Source organism: Arvicola amphibius, chromosome 11, assembly GCF_903992535.2.
Source record: "Arvicola amphibius chromosome 11, mArvAmp1.2, whole genome shotgun sequence".
Classification (NCBI taxonomy): domain Eukaryota; kingdom Metazoa; phylum Chordata; class Mammalia; order Rodentia; family Cricetidae; genus Arvicola; species Arvicola amphibius.
Window position 1 is genome coordinate 107,448,209 of NC_052057.2, and position 18,661 is coordinate 107,466,869.

The window sequence follows — 18,661 nt, forward strand, 5'->3', positions numbered from 1 at the left end:
GGTTGGAAAAAATGGCCCCGGAAGCAAGTGGCATTATTAGGAAGTGTGATTTTGTTGGAATAGATGTGGTCTTGTTGGAGGAAATACGCCACTGGGGAGGCAGGCTTTGAGGACTCATTTATGCTCAAGTGATACCCAGTGTCTCAGACCACTTCCTGTTGCCTATGAGTCAAGATGTAAGACTCTCAGCTCTTTCTCTAGCACATCTGCCTGCCTGCTGCCTTGCTCCAGCCATGATGAGAATGGATTAAACCTCTGAACTGTAAGTGAGCCACCCTAATTAAATGTTTTCCTTGCTAAGAGCTGTCGTGGTCATGGTGTCTCTTGACAACAATATGAACCCTAACTAAGACAGCTGGTATCCTAGAATCAGAAACTAGAGGGAGGAGGATTAGAGGAAGTTCAAGGGTATCTCTGGCTACACGGCAAGTTCAAAGTCAGCCTGGGCTACATGAGACCTTGTCTCAAAAAAATAAAACAAAACACAAAATGGTTGTGTCTGTGTGTGAGAGTGGCCAGATACTAAAGTAAGAACTTGCCTGCCTGACTCCTTTGGTGCTCTGTCCTCTAAAAAGGGCTTCTCACCTGCAGAAATCCCACGAGGGCCACTATCCCTAACGGAAGACCTGTATACGGGAAAGATGATGATAAGAGCCATAAGGGGTCTGGAAAGCCAGCGAAGAGCCTTGAGCCAGTGTTTCAGACCAGATGGATTGCCAAAAGCAACAGCACGAGATGGGGGGGCATGCAGGGCACAGCCTGGGAAGCCAGGAAGCTGAGACCCAAGCATGGCGGAGCCCTGTTACACTTGAGGAGCAGCGGGCAGGCACAGGCAAGACCCCTGCGGCCACCCTTTGAGGAGAAGGAGCACCCCTTCATCAAAGGCCCCCAAAGTTAATGGGGCGCTGGTGTCTGGCCCTTTGTGAGAGCTTCCAGGATAAATGAAAGCCCTCCAGCAGCAGTGAGAGGCCACCTCTCCATCCTCCCACTGCCAGACACGTCTACAGGCTGTGGTTTTTCCACTTTTAGAAAAATAAGACGTTTACCAGAGGAGTGGCTTCTGTGAAATCCATCAGCAGGTCACCTGGCCCCAAGGTAAAGGTGCCTCCGTGGTCAGAGGGACTCTGTGAAGGCAGGCAGAAACATCCCCAGTTAGTGATGCCCAGAGCAGACGACAGGGCTCACAAAAAGGGAAGCGGCTACAATTTTCTACCAATGAGCTGCTCAGGGTGCAACTTCTCCCCTCCCTCGGCAGTGTACAAAATAGCCAGGCTGAACCCCAACTTTCAAGCTGCAAAAGCTGCAAACTACTTTCCTTAAGTGCTTTGAGTCTTTTTTTTTAATTGGTTTTTGGGGAAATGCTTTACAGAGTCCGTAGAATACATAAATAGAACAAAGAAGCCATCCTTCACGGATAGTCAGGCGACCTGAAGGAGCTAAATTGACCAGTGGCATAATAATAAAAAGGATGCTTGAGGAGGGTCGCTAGAACCTCTGAAGACTGTTCAAGGGAATGTTTTGTCCTGTCTTGGGATCTTAGCTGCCCCGGTAGATTCTAGGCCCATTGAAGAAGTGCAAAACACAACTCACAGCCCATCAATTTGACATCAGGGCCCTAAACTAGAGAGACAGACGGCCAGGAGAGGGAGCTCTGGAGCTTTTGAGAGGATATGGTTGCTCCCTGTTGCACACTCTCCTCTGTAATACTGCAGCCTGGTCTTCAACCAGCTGTGGGATACAGGAAAGGAACCTCCCATTTGACACACTGTAAGAAGAGTCCCAATTCCAGGCAGTGAAACAGGTATGGCTCACATCTCTAATCCTAGCATGTAGGAGGCTAGGGCAGAAGATTTCCAATGGGTTCAAACTGCAGAGTAAGTATTCAACCAATCAGTTATGTAGCAAAACTCTACCTCAACAAAACAAAACTCAGAAAGATTCCAGGATTCATTGTATAGAATGCCAGAGCGCCTTGGTCTGCATTAGTCAACTCTGAGGGGTCCCGTCACATTTTAGACATATGTGGAAATGGCCTTGGGAAAGATGGACCTCATTCATACAGTATATGGGCCTGGAACATTGCTGTTTAGAGACAGGGAGCTGCACAAGCCTCAGGGATCCAATGGCCATCACGAGGCCCAGCGAGGTTTCCGTGCCGATCTGAGCATTGCATCTTCAGGAGGAGGGGAAGCTAAGGCTCGTGGGAAATGGGTTTCCAAAGAGACTGCCCTTTGGGGAGCTCTCTCTGGTGTGTGAATGGGGGAGCCTGAGTCCCCTGGAGCACCCATCTTGCTGCCAGGGCACCTGCTCCCTGTACACATCTTTCCTTGGGAAGTTGCATGGACCACAGCCATCTCTGGCTCAGCATGTACCTGGACAGAAATGGATTCAGGTGTATTTGGACCAGTCCCCAAAGAGTGACCGATGACAGAGTCACACGGAAGCACAAGAATGGTTCATGAAAGGCCTCTGCCACCAGCATTCACGTTTGCAATTTCATGAAACTGCAAACTGACAGAGTGGTATTTCTCATTTCCAAACTATTAACGCACCTTATCCAATATAAGGTTTGGGATGCAAACATGTCTATATTTTTATTTCTCCAAATTGTTTATCATAGAGTGGGGCTAAAGGCACTGCTCTTCCCTTGACTTTTATTATATTTTTTTAAAGATTTATTTATTTATTATGTACACAATGCTCCTCCTGCATGTACACCTGCATGCCAGAAGAGGGCACCAGATCTCATTGCAGATGGTTGTGAGCCTCCTTGAACTCAGAATCTCTGGAAGAGCAGCCAGTACTCTTAACCTCTGAGCCAGCTCTCCAGCCCCTGACTTTTATTATATTTTAAGATGGTTTAAAACATATTTTATCTTTTGAAGTCACATTTATTTGTTATATGTGTGTGCACATGCATACACACACACACAAACACACACATGTGCATACGCCACAGTGCGGGTGTGGAGGCAAAAGAACAACTTTGGGGAGTCAGCTCTCTCCTTACCCCATGTAGGTCTTGGGGATCAAGTTCAGGTCACCAGACTTGGTGTCAAGCACCTTTAGTTACTGAGCTATCTTATCAGTTCTTAAAATGGAATTTTATTTGTTTGTTGTTTGTTTGTTTGTTTTCAGGACAGGATCTCACTACGTTGCAGTGGCTGTACTGGAACTCACTAGGGAAACCAGGCTGGCCTTGAACTTGTCGAGATCCACCTACTTCTGCTTTCCAAATGCTGAGACTAAAGATGTAGGCTGCTATACCTGCCTTTAAAGCCACCCAGCGCCATATAGAGATATAAAACATTACCCACAAGAATCTCTTTAACATGCCCTAAGGCACAGTGCATGCTTTTAGTTTTATACCATAAAGTGTCTCTCATAAATAATTGTCATATATTTTGTTTTTTTAAAAATTAATTAATTAGTTTGTTTGTTTGTTTGTTTAAGACAGGGTTTCTTTGTATAACAGCTGACTGCCCTGGAACTCGCTTTATAGACCAGGCTGGCCTCAAACTCACAGAGATCCGCCTGCCTCTGTCTCCCCCCAGTTCTGGGATTAAAGGCGTGCGTCTTCACTGCCCAGCTGCTCCTTTTAGTTTTAATTATCAACTCTTTTGCCTTGGAACCAACCCTAATCTCATTTTAAACCGGCTTTGTTTTTTTAAAGACAGGTCTCTCTCTCATTAACCTCGAACTCACTATATAGTGGAGTAGATCCAGAACTTCTGATTCTGCCTTCACCCCGAGTTGGGATTATGGCTATGTGCCACTGTGACTGGTCTACCTGTGCTGGCTTTAACTCTGTCAACCGAGCTAAACCACCAGCCTGGTTTTACTGCTTTTGAATGCGTGTATGCATGCATCTCTTATGCAAAACTCAACGCTCAAACTGAGTGCTATTCACTAAGTGTGTATTATGCCTCAGGCTTTTCCCCATACCTTGGCCCCTGGAGACAGTGGGCTCTTGACTTCTGACTTCTGAGGCGAGCTGACTTTCTGGATTTTGGGGGACGCCAGCGGCACGGAGGCTTGAGTGGCCGACATCGTGGTGTTTGCGGTTGTGGCTGTGGTGGCTCCCACTGCCTCAGCCAGGTCTGGAGGGAGGTCATCTTCGTCACTGCGGTTACTAAAAGCACATATAGCTCTGCTCATTACAATAATACACAGGCAGTGAGAGGGCCGGGGAAGGGAGGGAGAGGAGGCCACGGCTCTCCAAATCGATGCTCACTCAAGTGCAAGCTTACAAGATAAGATACAAGACCAAAAGCTGTGTGTGTGTGTGTGTGTGTGTGCATGTGTAATCGTGACAAACCACACACAACATATTTATGATTTGAGCCACTTATAAACAAACAATTCCACGATATGACATACATTCCCAGTTGCGTGGCCACCCCACTATATATTCCCCAACCCTGTCTCTGTGAGCTTGCCCATTCCCGAAGCCTCATGGAAGCATGCGATACTTTCAAAGTCCAGCAGCACTGTGGTATATATCAAAATGCCTTGGCCTTTCATGTTGAGAAATGCTCCACTGCATGGCCACACCATAGCTTCTTAGTTGTGCGTTCATGGACCATCTCATCTCATGAACCATCTCTCTAACCCTTATTTTAATTTTTAAAGATTTTTTATTAGTTATTATTTTTATTCTGGTGTATGTGTGTGGATATATGCATATGCCAATGGAGGCCCAAAGTATCAGATCCCCCCACAGCTGCAGCCACAGGCCATCGTGAGCTACATGATATAGAGGCGGGTACCCAAACCTCTGCAAGAACAGCATGTACTGGAGCTGTCAGCCTTGCCTGGTTTTTACCTTGTTTTTTAAAAAGTTAGTCATATAATGAGTGACACAGAAGAGGGGGGTGAATATTTTTTTTACCTTATGTAAAAGTGCTCTAACCCTAAAAACAGAATCACTATTTGTTTTTACATAAAAAGCCATTTTAAAAAACCTAGCTCACTTCTTACAGTAGGAAGTCAACCCACAGTGCCTAAAATAGGAAAAACTCCAAATCTTTCTTTCTAAAAAGAAGATTTTTTAAAAAATGTTCTATTTCTCTGTGCATGTATATGCACCATATGTGTGCAGCTACCATCAGTGACCAGTAGAGGGCATCAGATCCCCTGGAGCTGGAATGACAGGCAGTTGTGAGTCACCTCATTGGGGGTCTGAAGGTAGCAAGTGCTTTTAACCACTGAACCATCTCTCCAGCCCCCTCTTAAATTAAAAAAAGGGTTTTTTTTTTTGCCTTAGAACTTATAGCATATTAGGAACTTACAGCATATAAAGAAATATTTAAAATTCAGTAAGCCTCCAACTTTACTTCAGTTTCTGAGGTAATTCATGATAAATTCATAAAACTTGATTGCTGCTTTACCAATGCAGCCCAGGCTAGCTCAAACTCCTGGTCTTCCCACTGCTGCCTCCCTGGTACTGAGATTACAGTCATGTGCCACCATACTTGGCTTTCAAACACTGTAACGGGTTTCAGTGAAAAAGATCTTTGCCTTGGAACTCTTTTCTTTTTTCTGAATGCAGCAGTGTAAAGGGGAAAGGATTTTTTTTTTATAACAATAGTCAATTTGGTGATTAGGTGAAATTTTCTATCCTTCCAGGCCACCTATAGTCTGTCATTATTTAATATGATTACTTATCCCAAATGGGTGGTAATAACATTTTGAATTCTAAAAGGTAAAAGGAAAGGTGAACCCTGCCAGCCTTGTCCTGGGGGAAAATGTTCGTGGTTTAATACGTTCCCCAGAGATCCTTAGAGGTGTAGTTATCTGAGTTCCAGCCACTCTGGCTCTTCTACAAACACTGTTGCTATATGTCCCCAGCTTCCCATCAGGGCTGGGGAGGGGGCACGTGGTGCTCTGAAGTCCCCTTGAGCTGCCCCTTTACCTTCCTACAAGGGCTAATGGCACTTCACTGCTGGCTGTTTGGGGTTGGCCTCTGGCACTGTACCCCAACTTCCCTCTGCATCCTGGATCCCTACAGTCTTTGACCAGACCCTTCACAAAAACCCTTGATTGGGCATGAGCTCACTTTACAGATAAAGGGAAAGCACTTGAAGCTAGACCTGGTGTCATAGACCCATAATCCCAGATACTCAGGGGGCTGAGACAGGAAGGTCAGAAGTCAAAGTCTGCCTGGGGAAAAATGGGCTAGAGGTGTAGCCCTATGGTAAGTCCGGCTTTGCACTGGCAAGGTCTCCAAGACTTCGAAAGAAATGAATGGAAGAACAGAAGAGGTGAAAACAGGGGACCGAAGACACACACCGCTCAGCATTAAAGCATTTGCAGTCCAAGCCTGAGGACCAAAATCTTGATCTCTAGAAACCCACATAAATGTTTGGTGGGTCTGGTAGTCTCCGAAAGCATAGACAGGGACCCCAGTGCATGCTGGTTAGCGACTAATCATGTCAGTGAGCTTTGGGTTTGGCTTTGCCTCAGTGAATAAGGTGGATTCCTGATATCAACCTTTGTCCTCTAAATACATAACAGGTGCACATGCACACACATGTGCCCACACACATGCAAACATGCATGTATACATACAACACACACACATACACACAAATGAAAAAGAAAGAAAGTCTGGTCCAAAGTGTTCATTTCTCAGGACCCCAGAGCTACAAAGGGGCCTGAATGTTATCTAGAATCTCTGGAGCCCTAGGCTGCCCACATTTTCCACCGTGCCTGGAGATTCCTCTGCAGCTCTCTAAGAAACACCATACCCAGGGGTCAGGGCTGAGCCACAGCTGGGGCCAAAAATGGGAACTCCATTGCAATCAGTACTCCAACCTGCAGCCGAGTCTTGTTGGGGCTGCGACTTACAAGTCCGTCTTTGACCCCTGTACATTATGAAGCAACGAGGTGAGATGGGAGACGGGGATGACCACAGCCATCCTGCTGTACCCGGCAATGCTTGGGACAGCAGCCAAGAGAATTTGGCTGGATTAAGTGGAAGGAAACTGGGTAGGTCCTGACATCGTATGTGGCCCCTTGCTTCTCTCTGGTTCTGTCGACTGATCATGCTAAGCATTTTACTATCAAGCCAGGGGATTCGGAGGCGGCTTCTCTTATGGCCTCTGGTGGTTCCTGCCTTAGTAATCATTCACCCATGCAATCCTCCTCTAGAGCGTGAGTTGGGCCTAACAAGGTGCTTCCAATAAACAGAACATGGCAAAAACAACAGGATGTCTTTGCTGCGATGAGGCTATACAAGACTAACCTTCCCTAGCTGGCATTCTTTCTCATGTTCCGACAGAGAAACCTTGCAAGACTCTAAGCTCAGGGTAACCTGGGTCCAACAGCCCCCTTGGCTATGGATTCTGATAGCAAGCACATAACGGAATTCTCAGAGGTGACCAAGACCCTAGGGGACAATCTGTAGCCTTGTGGGAGACCCCAACAGAGAAGCCCAGAGAGGCTCTGCCAGACTCCCAGTCCTCTAACTGGGAGGAGGCAAGCATGGAATTCTGGGAACAGTTTACTATACCACAGTCAATGAGGACAAGGGTGACCCCTGTGTGATGTTTTCATGGAGAAAAACTCTGGTTCCATCACAACCTAAATGGGACTTAGACAAAGTCTGTGGGATGCCCATCTGAGAGGGTGCTGGGGCAGGGCTATCACGAAATGTTCATGTATAATAAAGCAGGGGTAGACAAGCGTAGAACTCACAAGCTGTATTGTCTTGTCAACTTCCTCACTCGGGGAGGCTTGATTTCTGGCTTCTCCACAGCTGGCTGGGCTGTTTCCACACGTATAGGAATGGGACTTCTGGAGACAAAGCAAAGCAAAGCAAGCAAGCAAGCAAACAAAAGGTTAATGCCCTTGTATTATTCTTCTGAACTGCTTCTCAGTTAACAGACAGCTTATTGATTCTTATGGTCCAGAAACCCAATTGCTCTTGACTCTCTGTTGTACTTAATAACTGACATTATACTACGAATGCAGAAAAGCCCAAAATAAAATAGACAAGCAAAAATTATAGAGATGAGACCGTAGCAAGTGGGGAATTACAAATAACTAGGTGACATACCAAATAGAACTGCCTTGCCTCCAAAGCCCCAACCTCAATATGAGGATTTGGTTCATAGCCAGGTCTTGCTGTGAAATGAATGAAGAAAAACCCGTGGCTAACGCAGCTTTAGCTCCCAATATCTGGTAGCCATGGTACTTAGTCTAATAGCCCACAAGGGCTGTAGCTATAGTAGATAATAAAGCTACAGTGAACAGTAAATACTATATCCCAAACATATTTTAAGTGAGAATGTATAATCAGAACAATTATAGGACTGTTTCTTAAATATTTTAATACTATATATATGAGAAAATGCTTTTAAAAAGAGATGACTCAGTGGTTAAGAAGTGAGTACTGCTCTTTCAAAGGACCTGAGTTCGATTCCCAGCACCCAGGCTGGGGGGTCTCATGATTACCCATAATGCTTCCAGAAGATATGATGCTCTCTTCTAGCCTCTCAGGGCACCTATACACAGTTATATGAACACATACACATAAATAAAAGTAAAAATATATTAAATTTTCCTTTGCTTTTCCTCAATCACTTATGACAATCCAATGGCTCTTTTTAAAACTGACTTTTATCATAATTTATTGATTTATTCTCTGTGTGTGTTCAAGTGTGTATACAGAGGTTGGAGAACAGACAGCATTTAAGAGTCAATTCTCCTCTATGTTGTGGGTCTGAGGATTAAACTGAATTTGCAAGACTTGACAGTGGGGCCTTTTAATCACTTTCAGTCATCATCCTAGCCCCAAGGCGGTGACTTTAAGAAAAGTCTTTAATATATTCTTATGGTCATAACTAATTTCATATTTTTTAAAAAACAGTAATCACCTCCTAAGAGTCAATGACTCCAAAGAGTCATTGAAACAAGTTGAGGCCCCAAGCAAGGGACCCTGACAGATCAATGGACACTTCCACATGTCTATTTTTTCTTCTATTTACTGTCTGCTTATGTGGTATGTTTGTAGCCAGCGACTAGAAAATGCTTGTTGAATAAACATAGGAAAGAATGAATAAGGAATTTGAGTCTATGTGCTGAATTTATGGTTCCCTAGACCAGAACTGCAGGGTAGCCATACACGGTCCCTAAAACGACTATGTCTCCTAGGTTTCTCAGCCTGATGCAAGGAAAATCACAGATGTAAGAGACAGAGTGGAAGCCTGGCTGAATGCAGGGTACCATCCCCACCACCCTGACATGGAAGAGGTCCCAGCAGCAGGGCAAGGGGTAGGGACCAGAAGGAAGGCAGGGAGGAACCTGTCAGGAGGAAATTCAGACTGAGTTTACTCCAAAGGCAATGGCAGGAACTAAAGGTTTTAGTCTGAGGAGTGGCATTATCAAGTTAGCATTGTAAAAATGTCCTCAGAGCCAAGAATGTACTGGGGGGAGAGCTGGGGTATTAATGATCTACAGTAAGAGACAGTAAGGGTAGGGAGGCATTGTGGAATACTTTTACACTGTGTGAAGATGTGTTGCTGTGATTGGTGTAATAAATTGCTGAGCAGCCAATAGCTAGGCAGGAGACAGAGGTGGGACTTCCTGGCAGAGAGAGGAAAAGGGAACATCATCGAGATACAGAATGAGTTGGACACACAGAATGGGAGAGAGGTAAAAGTCACAGGGTAGAACGCAGATTAATAAAAATATGGGTTGATTTAAGTTTAAAGAGCTAGTAGAAAAAAAGACTAAGCTAAGGCTAAGCTTTCATAATCAATAATAAATCTCCGAGTCATTATTTAGGGGTTGGCATGCAAAGATAATCAGATGAGAAAGCTTCTTATAGGGAAGGACAGGGATTAAGTTCCTGAACATATTTTTGGCGTTAACATGAAACTCAAATCGATGGATGATGATGACCAACTAGACAAGGGGATGAGGTGGGTCGGGGGGACAAGGACTCTTGAGTTTCAAGCTTGGGTAGGAGACAGATAATAGCAATGCTGTTCTCCAAGTCTGGGGACAGATGAGTGGGTAGGGTGGGGAACAGCTATTGTTTGGTTCGTTTGCTCTATCTAGTGCTGGGGATGGAACTCAGGCCCTTGTACACGACAGAAAAGAATTCTCCAACTCAGCTGCCCACCCCAGCTTGAATTAAGTCCCCAAAAAGCCCAGGAGGGAATGCGTCCCTGTCCCTGGAGGATGACAAACTTGGATGAGAATACAGATTGGAAATCATAAGAACGTAGAGAAACGTTAAGCTCTAGCTTTGAGCATCAAGTGTAACATTTCCCGCGATGCCCAGGCATTCCCTAAAATGCCTTTTCTCACCCCCTCCACCACTCCTACTCCCATCCACCAACACACAGAATCTCAAGAAGGGGGTGGGACTCAGGGGTCTACTGTTGGTTTTGTTTATCTCTTTTGTGTTATCAAGGGTAGAAACCAGAGGCTTGAGCATACTAGGCAGGCTCTCCACTACTGAGTTAACCTCCCAGCCAGAACCTAGGACTTTCAATAGGAGAATCTACTGTACGTTTGAGGAGCACCGAAGGAAGCCCTCTGAAGAGCAGGTGATGACAGACCACCAAGATGGCAAAAGGACTGCCATGATGACCGGCTGTCAGTCACTTGGGCTAAGAGGGGGATCTCCCCTGGGGCATGGGGTGGGGAAATAGTGGCCGAAAGCATCAGTGAACCAACACATGTGGTTCCAGTTCTGACGAAGCACAGAAGTGACCGGCCCTGGGGAAGAGCAGCAAGCAGAAGCCACTGGGAAGGGTCCTCTTTCCTGTGTTACCGAGGATGACTCCACTCTAAACCAGAGCTTTTCAGCACCTTTGCTGGAAGGTCAGCTCTGCAAGCTGCAGAAACCACTCAAGGAGGCTGAGCTGTTTGCTAGCACGGCAGGCTGCCATTTTCATCTGGGACTAAGTCACATTCCCCAGGCTTAAAGGAAGTCTTCAAACTTGTTTCTTCCGGCCCCTATTCTCTCTGCTTTGCTGTCCCTCACTGCTCCCATCAACCAGTTTCCCCGGAAGCTGTACTTCCAGCATAATGGGAGGACGCAGCAGCATTTCCCCATTCAAACAAGAAACCACAGACCTTATGTTCGTGTCCTGAAGACTTGATTTCTTATTGATATTTACAAAGGTGGGCTCCTCTTTTCCAATCTGTGGAAGAAAGCAAATCGGTCAAATGTAACGTGGCTCGGCGTGTTTAAAAATGCTTTCGGGTCCTCTGCATTCGAAGGGTTGGAGAGCTGGGAAGAACCACGGAGGTAGTTCAAACTTACTCTCCTTACCTAATAAACAACAACAAAGACTCTCGAGTCATTTACGCTGCGAACTGAGAAGCGGTCATTCACTGCAGTCAGTCCTGGCAGTCATACTTTTATTTAGCCCTTGCTATGTGTCAGCTCCTTTCTGAATGAGAAGGGGACGGTGTGGGAAAAACAACCCCGCAGTTCAATCCCTAACGTCACTCTGTGTATCAAGAACAAGACTAGGCTACATTTACAGGTACAGCTTTAAAAGGATCTTACAATCCTGTACATTCAAGGAACAAACCCGGAAGGGATGATGTCATTTGATTTTGATGCAAGTCTTATTTTCCTCCCTCTGGTGAGTCCCTGAGAATGACAAGGGAGGATGGGACACCTACACAGCCAGCTGAATAGTATGTACACCAGCAGTCTGTGGGGGAGATGGCCAGCCCACGGTCCTCATGCTCGGCCTCTGTACATCAGCAGTCCGTGCGGGAGATGATCAGCCCACGGTCCTCATGCTCCGCCTCTGTACACCAGCAATCCATGGGGGAGATGCCCAGCCCACGGTCCTCATGCTCTGACTAGGTGTTGGCCAAAGATGCCAAGGAGACTGACTTGGAGGGTACTCTTAACCTGCTGTAGCTGTCCACAGATGGATACAGCTCTGTCTCCTGTCAGTCTTTTCCAGAGGCAGCATCTGTCAGCATCTGTAAGCAAAATTGGCTTCTTTTCCACATACCGAGCTCTGCACTAACCCCACAGGGAACTGGTGCTCAGCCCCTGGCAGGATGCTGGGCTGCATACCAACACCTTATGCCCCAAACTCTCAAACCACAGCAACCCAGGGATTCCTATGGTAGGGTCTGGTTTTCCTGAGAACACTGGTTCTGTGGAGATCAGTGGGAGGCATTTACAAAGTGGTCCATGGCATGAGGGTGACAGAAAATAAGGCAGGTTTCTGCCCTTCAAGGCTTCTTGGAATCTCTAAGAGGCTTTGAAGGGAGCAGTGGGGTGGCTGTGCATCATTCTAGAGTGATCAGTAACATCCGCCAGGGCCAGCATTCCGGGAATTACTGATCTCACACCTGCCTCTCTCCTCCGCTGCTTTAAGGCCCTTCCACTATCTCTCTATTCTTCTTTTCTTTGAGTCTTTCTCCACTCCTTCCCCACACTTTCCAAAGTGAAGTATTTTTGACACAAAGTATGTCTTCACGTCTTCACAAGTGCAGAAACCTGGATCCCCCACAGAGGATTCCTGCAGCGTGAGAGCCCTGGGAGCATGGCAGAGCTTCCTAATATGCATAGCACCAACTCCGTAAGCTATGAAACACGTACCAGTTTCATTTGCTTAGAGTTAGTCTAAAACGGCAGACATGGAAACAGCAGTGGGGATACAATTAAGGCCACCAGTTGTGACTAGAACTTGAAATAGCTGAGTTTTAAAAAATGTTTTTATTACACTTACATATGTGTGTGTGCTCATGTGCGCACTTGCTCAGTACACACGTGGAAGCTGAAGGACAACCCGGTGGAGCTAATGCCCTTCTTCTACCTTGTAAATGCTAGCGTTGTCCAGGGTTGGCACCATGTGGCTTTATCACTTGAGTCACCCCAACAGCCCTGAAATTGCTCAGCTGGAGGTGAGGAGTCAACTTGACTATCATGGAAAAAGTGTCACCGCCATCACCTACACCCCTCAGTGTCCCCAGCAATTCACTCCCTAACCTTAGTCTGTAATTGTTCTTATCTGTACCTCTATGAGACAACGTCGGGCACTGCCTCTTAGCTACATGGTGTCCTTTAATCTTCACAGTTGCCTAGGGTGGTGGCTTTTTACCTTGTTTTGTTTGGTTTGTTTTGGTTTGTTTCTTTAACTTGTGAGTGTGTGAAGGGTGTCTGTGCTTGGTCTATACGCATGAGTGTTTACAAGGGTACAGAGGCTGGAAAAAGGAATCGTGTCCTCCTTAATTACTGTCTATCTTTGAGGGTCTCTTGCTGAGCCTGGAGCTAGTCGCCTTAAAAGCAGGCTGGTAGCAAGCAAGCCCCAGCAATCCTTCCGTCTCCACCCCAATAAGTGCTGGGGTTACAGGCGTGGATGGGATTACACAGGCATGTATATGCATGCTGGGTTCCAAATCCCAGTCCTCAAGCTTGCAGAGAAAAATACTTTTAATTAACCTCTGAGCTGTCTCTTCAGCCCCGGGAGAAGAGATCATACTACGTTGTCCCAAGCTGGTCTCTAGCTCCTGGGCTTTTGAGACCTCCCTGTCTCCAACTGCCAAGTGCCTGGGACTACAGACTGCAGGCATACATCACCAGACCCAGCTATTCCCCAGTCTCTGTACCAAACAAATGAGGCTCAAAGAAGGCAGGAAATAAGTTTAAAGTAACATCACTAAGAAATAGATCAGGACTCAAACCAGAGCCAGCGGTTCTCGACCTGTGAGTCGTGACCTGTTAGAAGTCGAAGGACCCTTTTACAGGGGTCACCTAAGACCATCAGAAAACACAGATTTTCTTATGAGTCATAAGAGTAGCAAAATTACAGTTATGAAGTAGCAATGAAATAATTTTATGATTGGGGGTCAGCACAGCCCGAGGAACTGTATTGAAGGGTCCCAGCATCAGGAAGGTTGAGAACCACTGAATCAGCCAACTGGCTTTCCAACACACAGTCTCTGCCATCCTGTCCCGTTTACATCACAGCCTCCACATGAAAGAAACCTTGTAGGCCTGCTCTTCTTTCTCATGACATCTTCTGGGAGGACTTAAATCATATAGACTGTTACTATGTAAGTAGAGAATGAAGACATTGCTGAGTACTTTGTAAGTACAATGTAAGTAGAGATAGTTGGTTCATAAGACCTGTCTGTTCTTAAAAATTGTTCTCACAAACTCTTGAACAACTTTGTGTGTGTGAGCGTGTGTGTGTGTGTGTGTGTGTGTGCATATGCAAAAACACGCTTGTCATGGTTCACATGGAGAAGTCAGAGCACAAGTTTAAAGACTTGGCTCTCTTATTCAACCATATGGGTCCTGGGGATTGAACTCAGACCTTCAGGGGTGATGACAAGCACTTTTAGCTGCTGAGCCATCCTCTCAGCCCAATCATAGCTTCTTATATTGTTTTCAGGGCAGGGATAGCCAATAGTTTCTCCTTGAATGTCGGCTGTGACTGGTGTCTGCCTTTAGACCCCTCATTTAGGAGGACAGAAGGAGTGTTATTAGTGGTCACCGTGGGGCCAGTGATCTGTGCCATGGGTTTATGGCAGTTATTATACTATCCTCTCTCATCTCCAAGTTCACCCCTCCATCTTGAACCTGGACTGAGAACCAGCAAACGGATTTTCCTTTGCCAACAGGGGGCGCCAGAGAGGAGGAATTCACGGCTCCTCAGTTCTGGATTACCCCAACCTGGCTTCTTCAACTCTGGGACCCATTCCTCCACAGGCACATCTAAGTAAGGTTACAGTATCACAGCACCGGGAGATCTAGTGTCATCCTGTCCATCACAGACACAGAATCGGCGGAATACCACCCCCCACTCCCATCCCCACCCCCACCCCACCCTGCCTCCTCAGAGTGTGTAACCAAGCCACATGTGCCTCTTAAAGTGAGATACCAGAGCAGGCCACAGGGAGTTGCCCTCAGGAGTCTACGTTTCACCTGTGTGGAACGCTTCCTCTCGGCACTCGAATGTCCTTATTTGTAGACTATTTGTTCCCCAAGCTGTTGGGATGGAAAGTGCTTCCTGGAGACGCCACCTCCAGGCCCTTGGAGTAGCATGACTCAAAGTGCAGTTCAGGAAGCTGGTTAGATGTGCGTATCACTAGCTCCCACACTGACTAACTGAACCCCTGGGGGTGGGATGCAGCTCTGCTGAGGGCCCTCAAGCAACTAGCATGTGAGAGCCGCTGCCTCCCATTCCTCTATCTTCCATTTACTTGCACAAATAATAACCACACCGGTTAGGAATTCTTTGCATGAAAACCCAGGCTTCCTAGAGCCAGTGAGACAGATGAGCAGGTAAAAGTGCCTGCTGCCAAGTCTGACAACCGGAGTTCAATCCTCGGGACCCACGTGGTGGAAGGTGAGAGCCAACTCCCGCAAAGTGGTCCTCTGACTTCCACCAGCACTTCACGGCATGGGCCCCTGCATCCCTCCTCACAAAGAAATAAAATGTAATTTAAAAAATAATAAAATCCAGGCTCCCATCCCAAGAGGTGGCTTTTGTCTCCACACTGGCCCCTGACGGGCGCTGTGTCATTGTCCTCCAGGGTGGCACTGAGGAAATCCCAAAACACGGTATTGAAGGAGCATTCGCCCCACGTACCTGGGCACTCACACGAGAGGCGTTCTCCAGTTGGGCCTTCAGAATGTTACACTTCACGTGATCCGCCACTGGGGACGGCAGCAGTGGGGTCTGAAGGGTCTTCTCAGAAACTTTCTTTTCCTCAGCCTGAGACAAAGCAGGGGACCGACTGTGAACGAACAGAAAGGAAAACTTCCCCCCAACAACCACAATGGCAAATAACACAGGGACAGGGCTCTAAGCATGGATGCACGTGTCCTGATAAAGCTTCCTTTTATGCTGTTGCTTTCCAATGCAGAGACTTTCGGCACATCACCCCACTCTAGTGAGGGATGGACTGGGCATATCAGGTTCAAGGTTCAAGGTCAGGCAGCAAGAACCAGTGACAGGCCAAGGCCACAGCATCTTCTCCTGCCCAGCCTTGAGCCATTTCCCCTCAAATTGCTACCTCTGAGATAGCAAGACACAAGTCAGTCATTTGCAGGATCAAGGAAGAGAGCACAAAATACTTGCTGGTCTCTGTTCAGTAAATCTTGCCGGACACCATGACTCTCAATAAGGAATTTGCATCTCTTAATTATCTTAATTTATATGCAGCAGGTGTGACCCAGGCTTCATGCTCCCTCATGGAGCCACACTCCTAGACCCTGCATCACATTTTTGGACTTCAGTGACAAATTTGCCACTAATTTCACAACTTCTGTCATCTTCCAAATGTTAAGTGAATATGTCCCTAAAGTTGATCTGACTCAATTAAGGAGGATTGCCTGGAACTAAGCATTTATACTTGAATCATGCTCAAAGAATAATACCTTGGAAATCAAGGCTTTATGACTATTGTAGTAGACATGGTATTTACACAGTGCTTAAACTAAAATGTATTCATCCCTGCACGTAGCCCTGAAATATCTTGGATGGTATACATGCCACTTTGGGAAATAATATCTGATTGCTCACCACACTGTAGGTCACGGTCATTACATGTCTCAGCACAATATGGTGCTTGACCCAGACTCCGTGTCCAATAAACACCTTCTATAGACAATTATGGCGACACTCACTTATTATCAAAAGAGATATGTGCTTAATAAGAAATGACTCCTCACACCGACTCGGTTGTCTCAGAAGGTACTGTGGAGGTCAGTCACCATACACCAAGGCATGAAGGGAATGTCATAAAAATCCTCTGCTTCCTCAAGTCCTAAACTTGCTAATCTCTAAATCAAAAGCCCTGCTGCGGTTGAGCATGGTGGTACTTGTCTACAACCCCAGCACGCAGGGGGTGGACACAGGAAGATGATGAGTTCAAGGTCACCTTGGGCCATATGCTGAGACCCCGCTTCAGAAAAACCGAAAGTTCCATCGATCATCTTGGTATCCACTGTAGGAATATAATGAAAGCCACAGAGGAAGCGCAGGGCAAGTGGCTAGCTAAATGTGTTTAATAAAGAAACAGGGCATGGGATGCAGGAAGGAACCAAAAGAACCTCCCAATAAACAAGGGAGAGATGAGACATCAGCAATGTCATTGAGTACCAAACAGACAAAGGCAGGCATTCTGAAATAAAATCTTGGGGGCGTGTCGGTAGGGTATCATCCAAAATAGATGACGATGGTCATGATGGTAATGACCAGGATGATGATGGTGACAACCACGAAGATGATGATGAAGATAATGACGGTGACAGCGATGATGACGGTGATGATGATAGCAATGGTGATGACAAAGGAAGATGCCAGTAGCTAATGCGTACTAAGATGTACCATGAGCCAGCCATCGGCCACGAATTTCATGGGTATGACTCACTGGAGTCTCACTGTCCATCCTATTTGGAGGTGGGTGTCTTTGAACTCTTTTTCGTAAAGTGTCTTTATTCGTTCAGTGTGTGGGGGTGAGGGGGGAGTCAGAGACAACTTTGGAGACTCAGGTTTCTTCTTCCACCATGTGGGACCCAGATACTGACTGTAGGCTTGGCGGCAATGTCTTCCCTGCTCAACCAAAGGGCTAAGCCACTTTTGCTGGCTTCTGTTGCTGGTACCTTCACCATCTTCACTCTAGCAGAAAGCAGATGACTTTGGGCTGGTTATACAGTTTGGTAGGGTACCGGTGTACAATTCCAAGCTCTCCTCCATCAAAGGGAAAGATTTACATGGTCAGAAGAGAAAGCAGAATATCATTTCCCCCCCGGTTCGTAGATGAGAAAAAACAAAGCAGGGCCATGGGAAGCCACTTGCTCAGGATCATATAAGGGAAAGCACAAGAGCCAAGGGCCGGGAATGAAGATTCTGATGAAGTCCAAAGCCAGAACTCTCAACCACTCAGCCACATGAGCTCCCCTAACCTCTCTGCTGCTATCTCCCCCTTCGTAAGAACTTTAAGATGCTCAAATGAGAAAAAGGTATGAATGGCATTCTTATGCTAGACTCTGTAGTTAGAAAAGAAAATACAGCCAGGTGTGCCTGAGAATTGAGGGCAGTAATGACACTAAACTGTCATGCTAGGCTTGGGGAAATGTCACATGACGTGGGATTCATCATCCCAAGGGATGGAGCATCCTCCGTTAGGGAAATAAGTAATTTACATGTAATTTAATATCTTGAAGGTTTACAGTGCGGGGTTTAGGGTAATTTATTTTGTGTTTGTAAATCCAGTTGCATTAAGGTTTTTATTTCATACTTGAATGGATTTTTTTCATAAATATATTTGTAGTTGATTTTAATTTGGGGGTGGCATGCTGGCAAACAGGAATTTAATTAGTTAGGAGCCCATTGGAGGGTTGTGACAATGACTTACGGGGAAGTAATTATTCTGACAGTAATGAAGACCTGCTTCAAATAACGGAATGCTGCTAAAATAAGAAAAGGATTCAGCATTGATTTTCCCCCTTAAATTCAGCCAACCTAGATTGCTGTTTAGGACACACAAGTCAAGCCAGCTTGCTTCTGTCCAGCAAAGCTGAAAGCATGACTGCTCAGTCATGTGGATCACCTCCCTTGAAGGCCAACAAGAAATTGCAAACTTTGTGCATCTTTGTGCGAGCCGTTTTGCTTCCAAGGCGTCTCTAGTGCTGGGTGGGATTGTTCATCTGTAAAGT

General features: G+C 46.1%; 1 protein-coding gene across 2 annotated transcripts in view; it reads right to left on the bottom strand.

Moving 5' to 3' along the window:
- The window catches only part of Epb41l4b (erythrocyte membrane protein band 4.1 like 4B), a 153,490-nt gene that overhangs the window by 20,477 nt on the left and 114,352 nt on the right, over positions 1-18,661 (bottom strand). The window contains exons 18-22 of one of the 2 annotated variants that reach the window (XM_038346974.1): positions 15,588-15,713; positions 11,092-11,159; positions 7,699-7,797; positions 3,946-4,123; positions 1,047-1,124 (exon numbers count right to left, since the gene is read on the bottom strand). In XM_038346974.1, the coding sequence (XP_038202902.1) occupies positions 1,047-1,124; positions 3,946-4,123; positions 7,699-7,797; positions 11,092-11,159; positions 15,588-15,713 (549 nt within the window). Of the gene's footprint in view, positions 1-1,046; positions 1,125-3,945; positions 4,133-7,698; positions 7,798-11,091; positions 11,160-15,587; positions 15,714-18,661 lie in introns of both variants that reach the window. The other variant, XM_038346973.1, reaches the window with a different exon arrangement.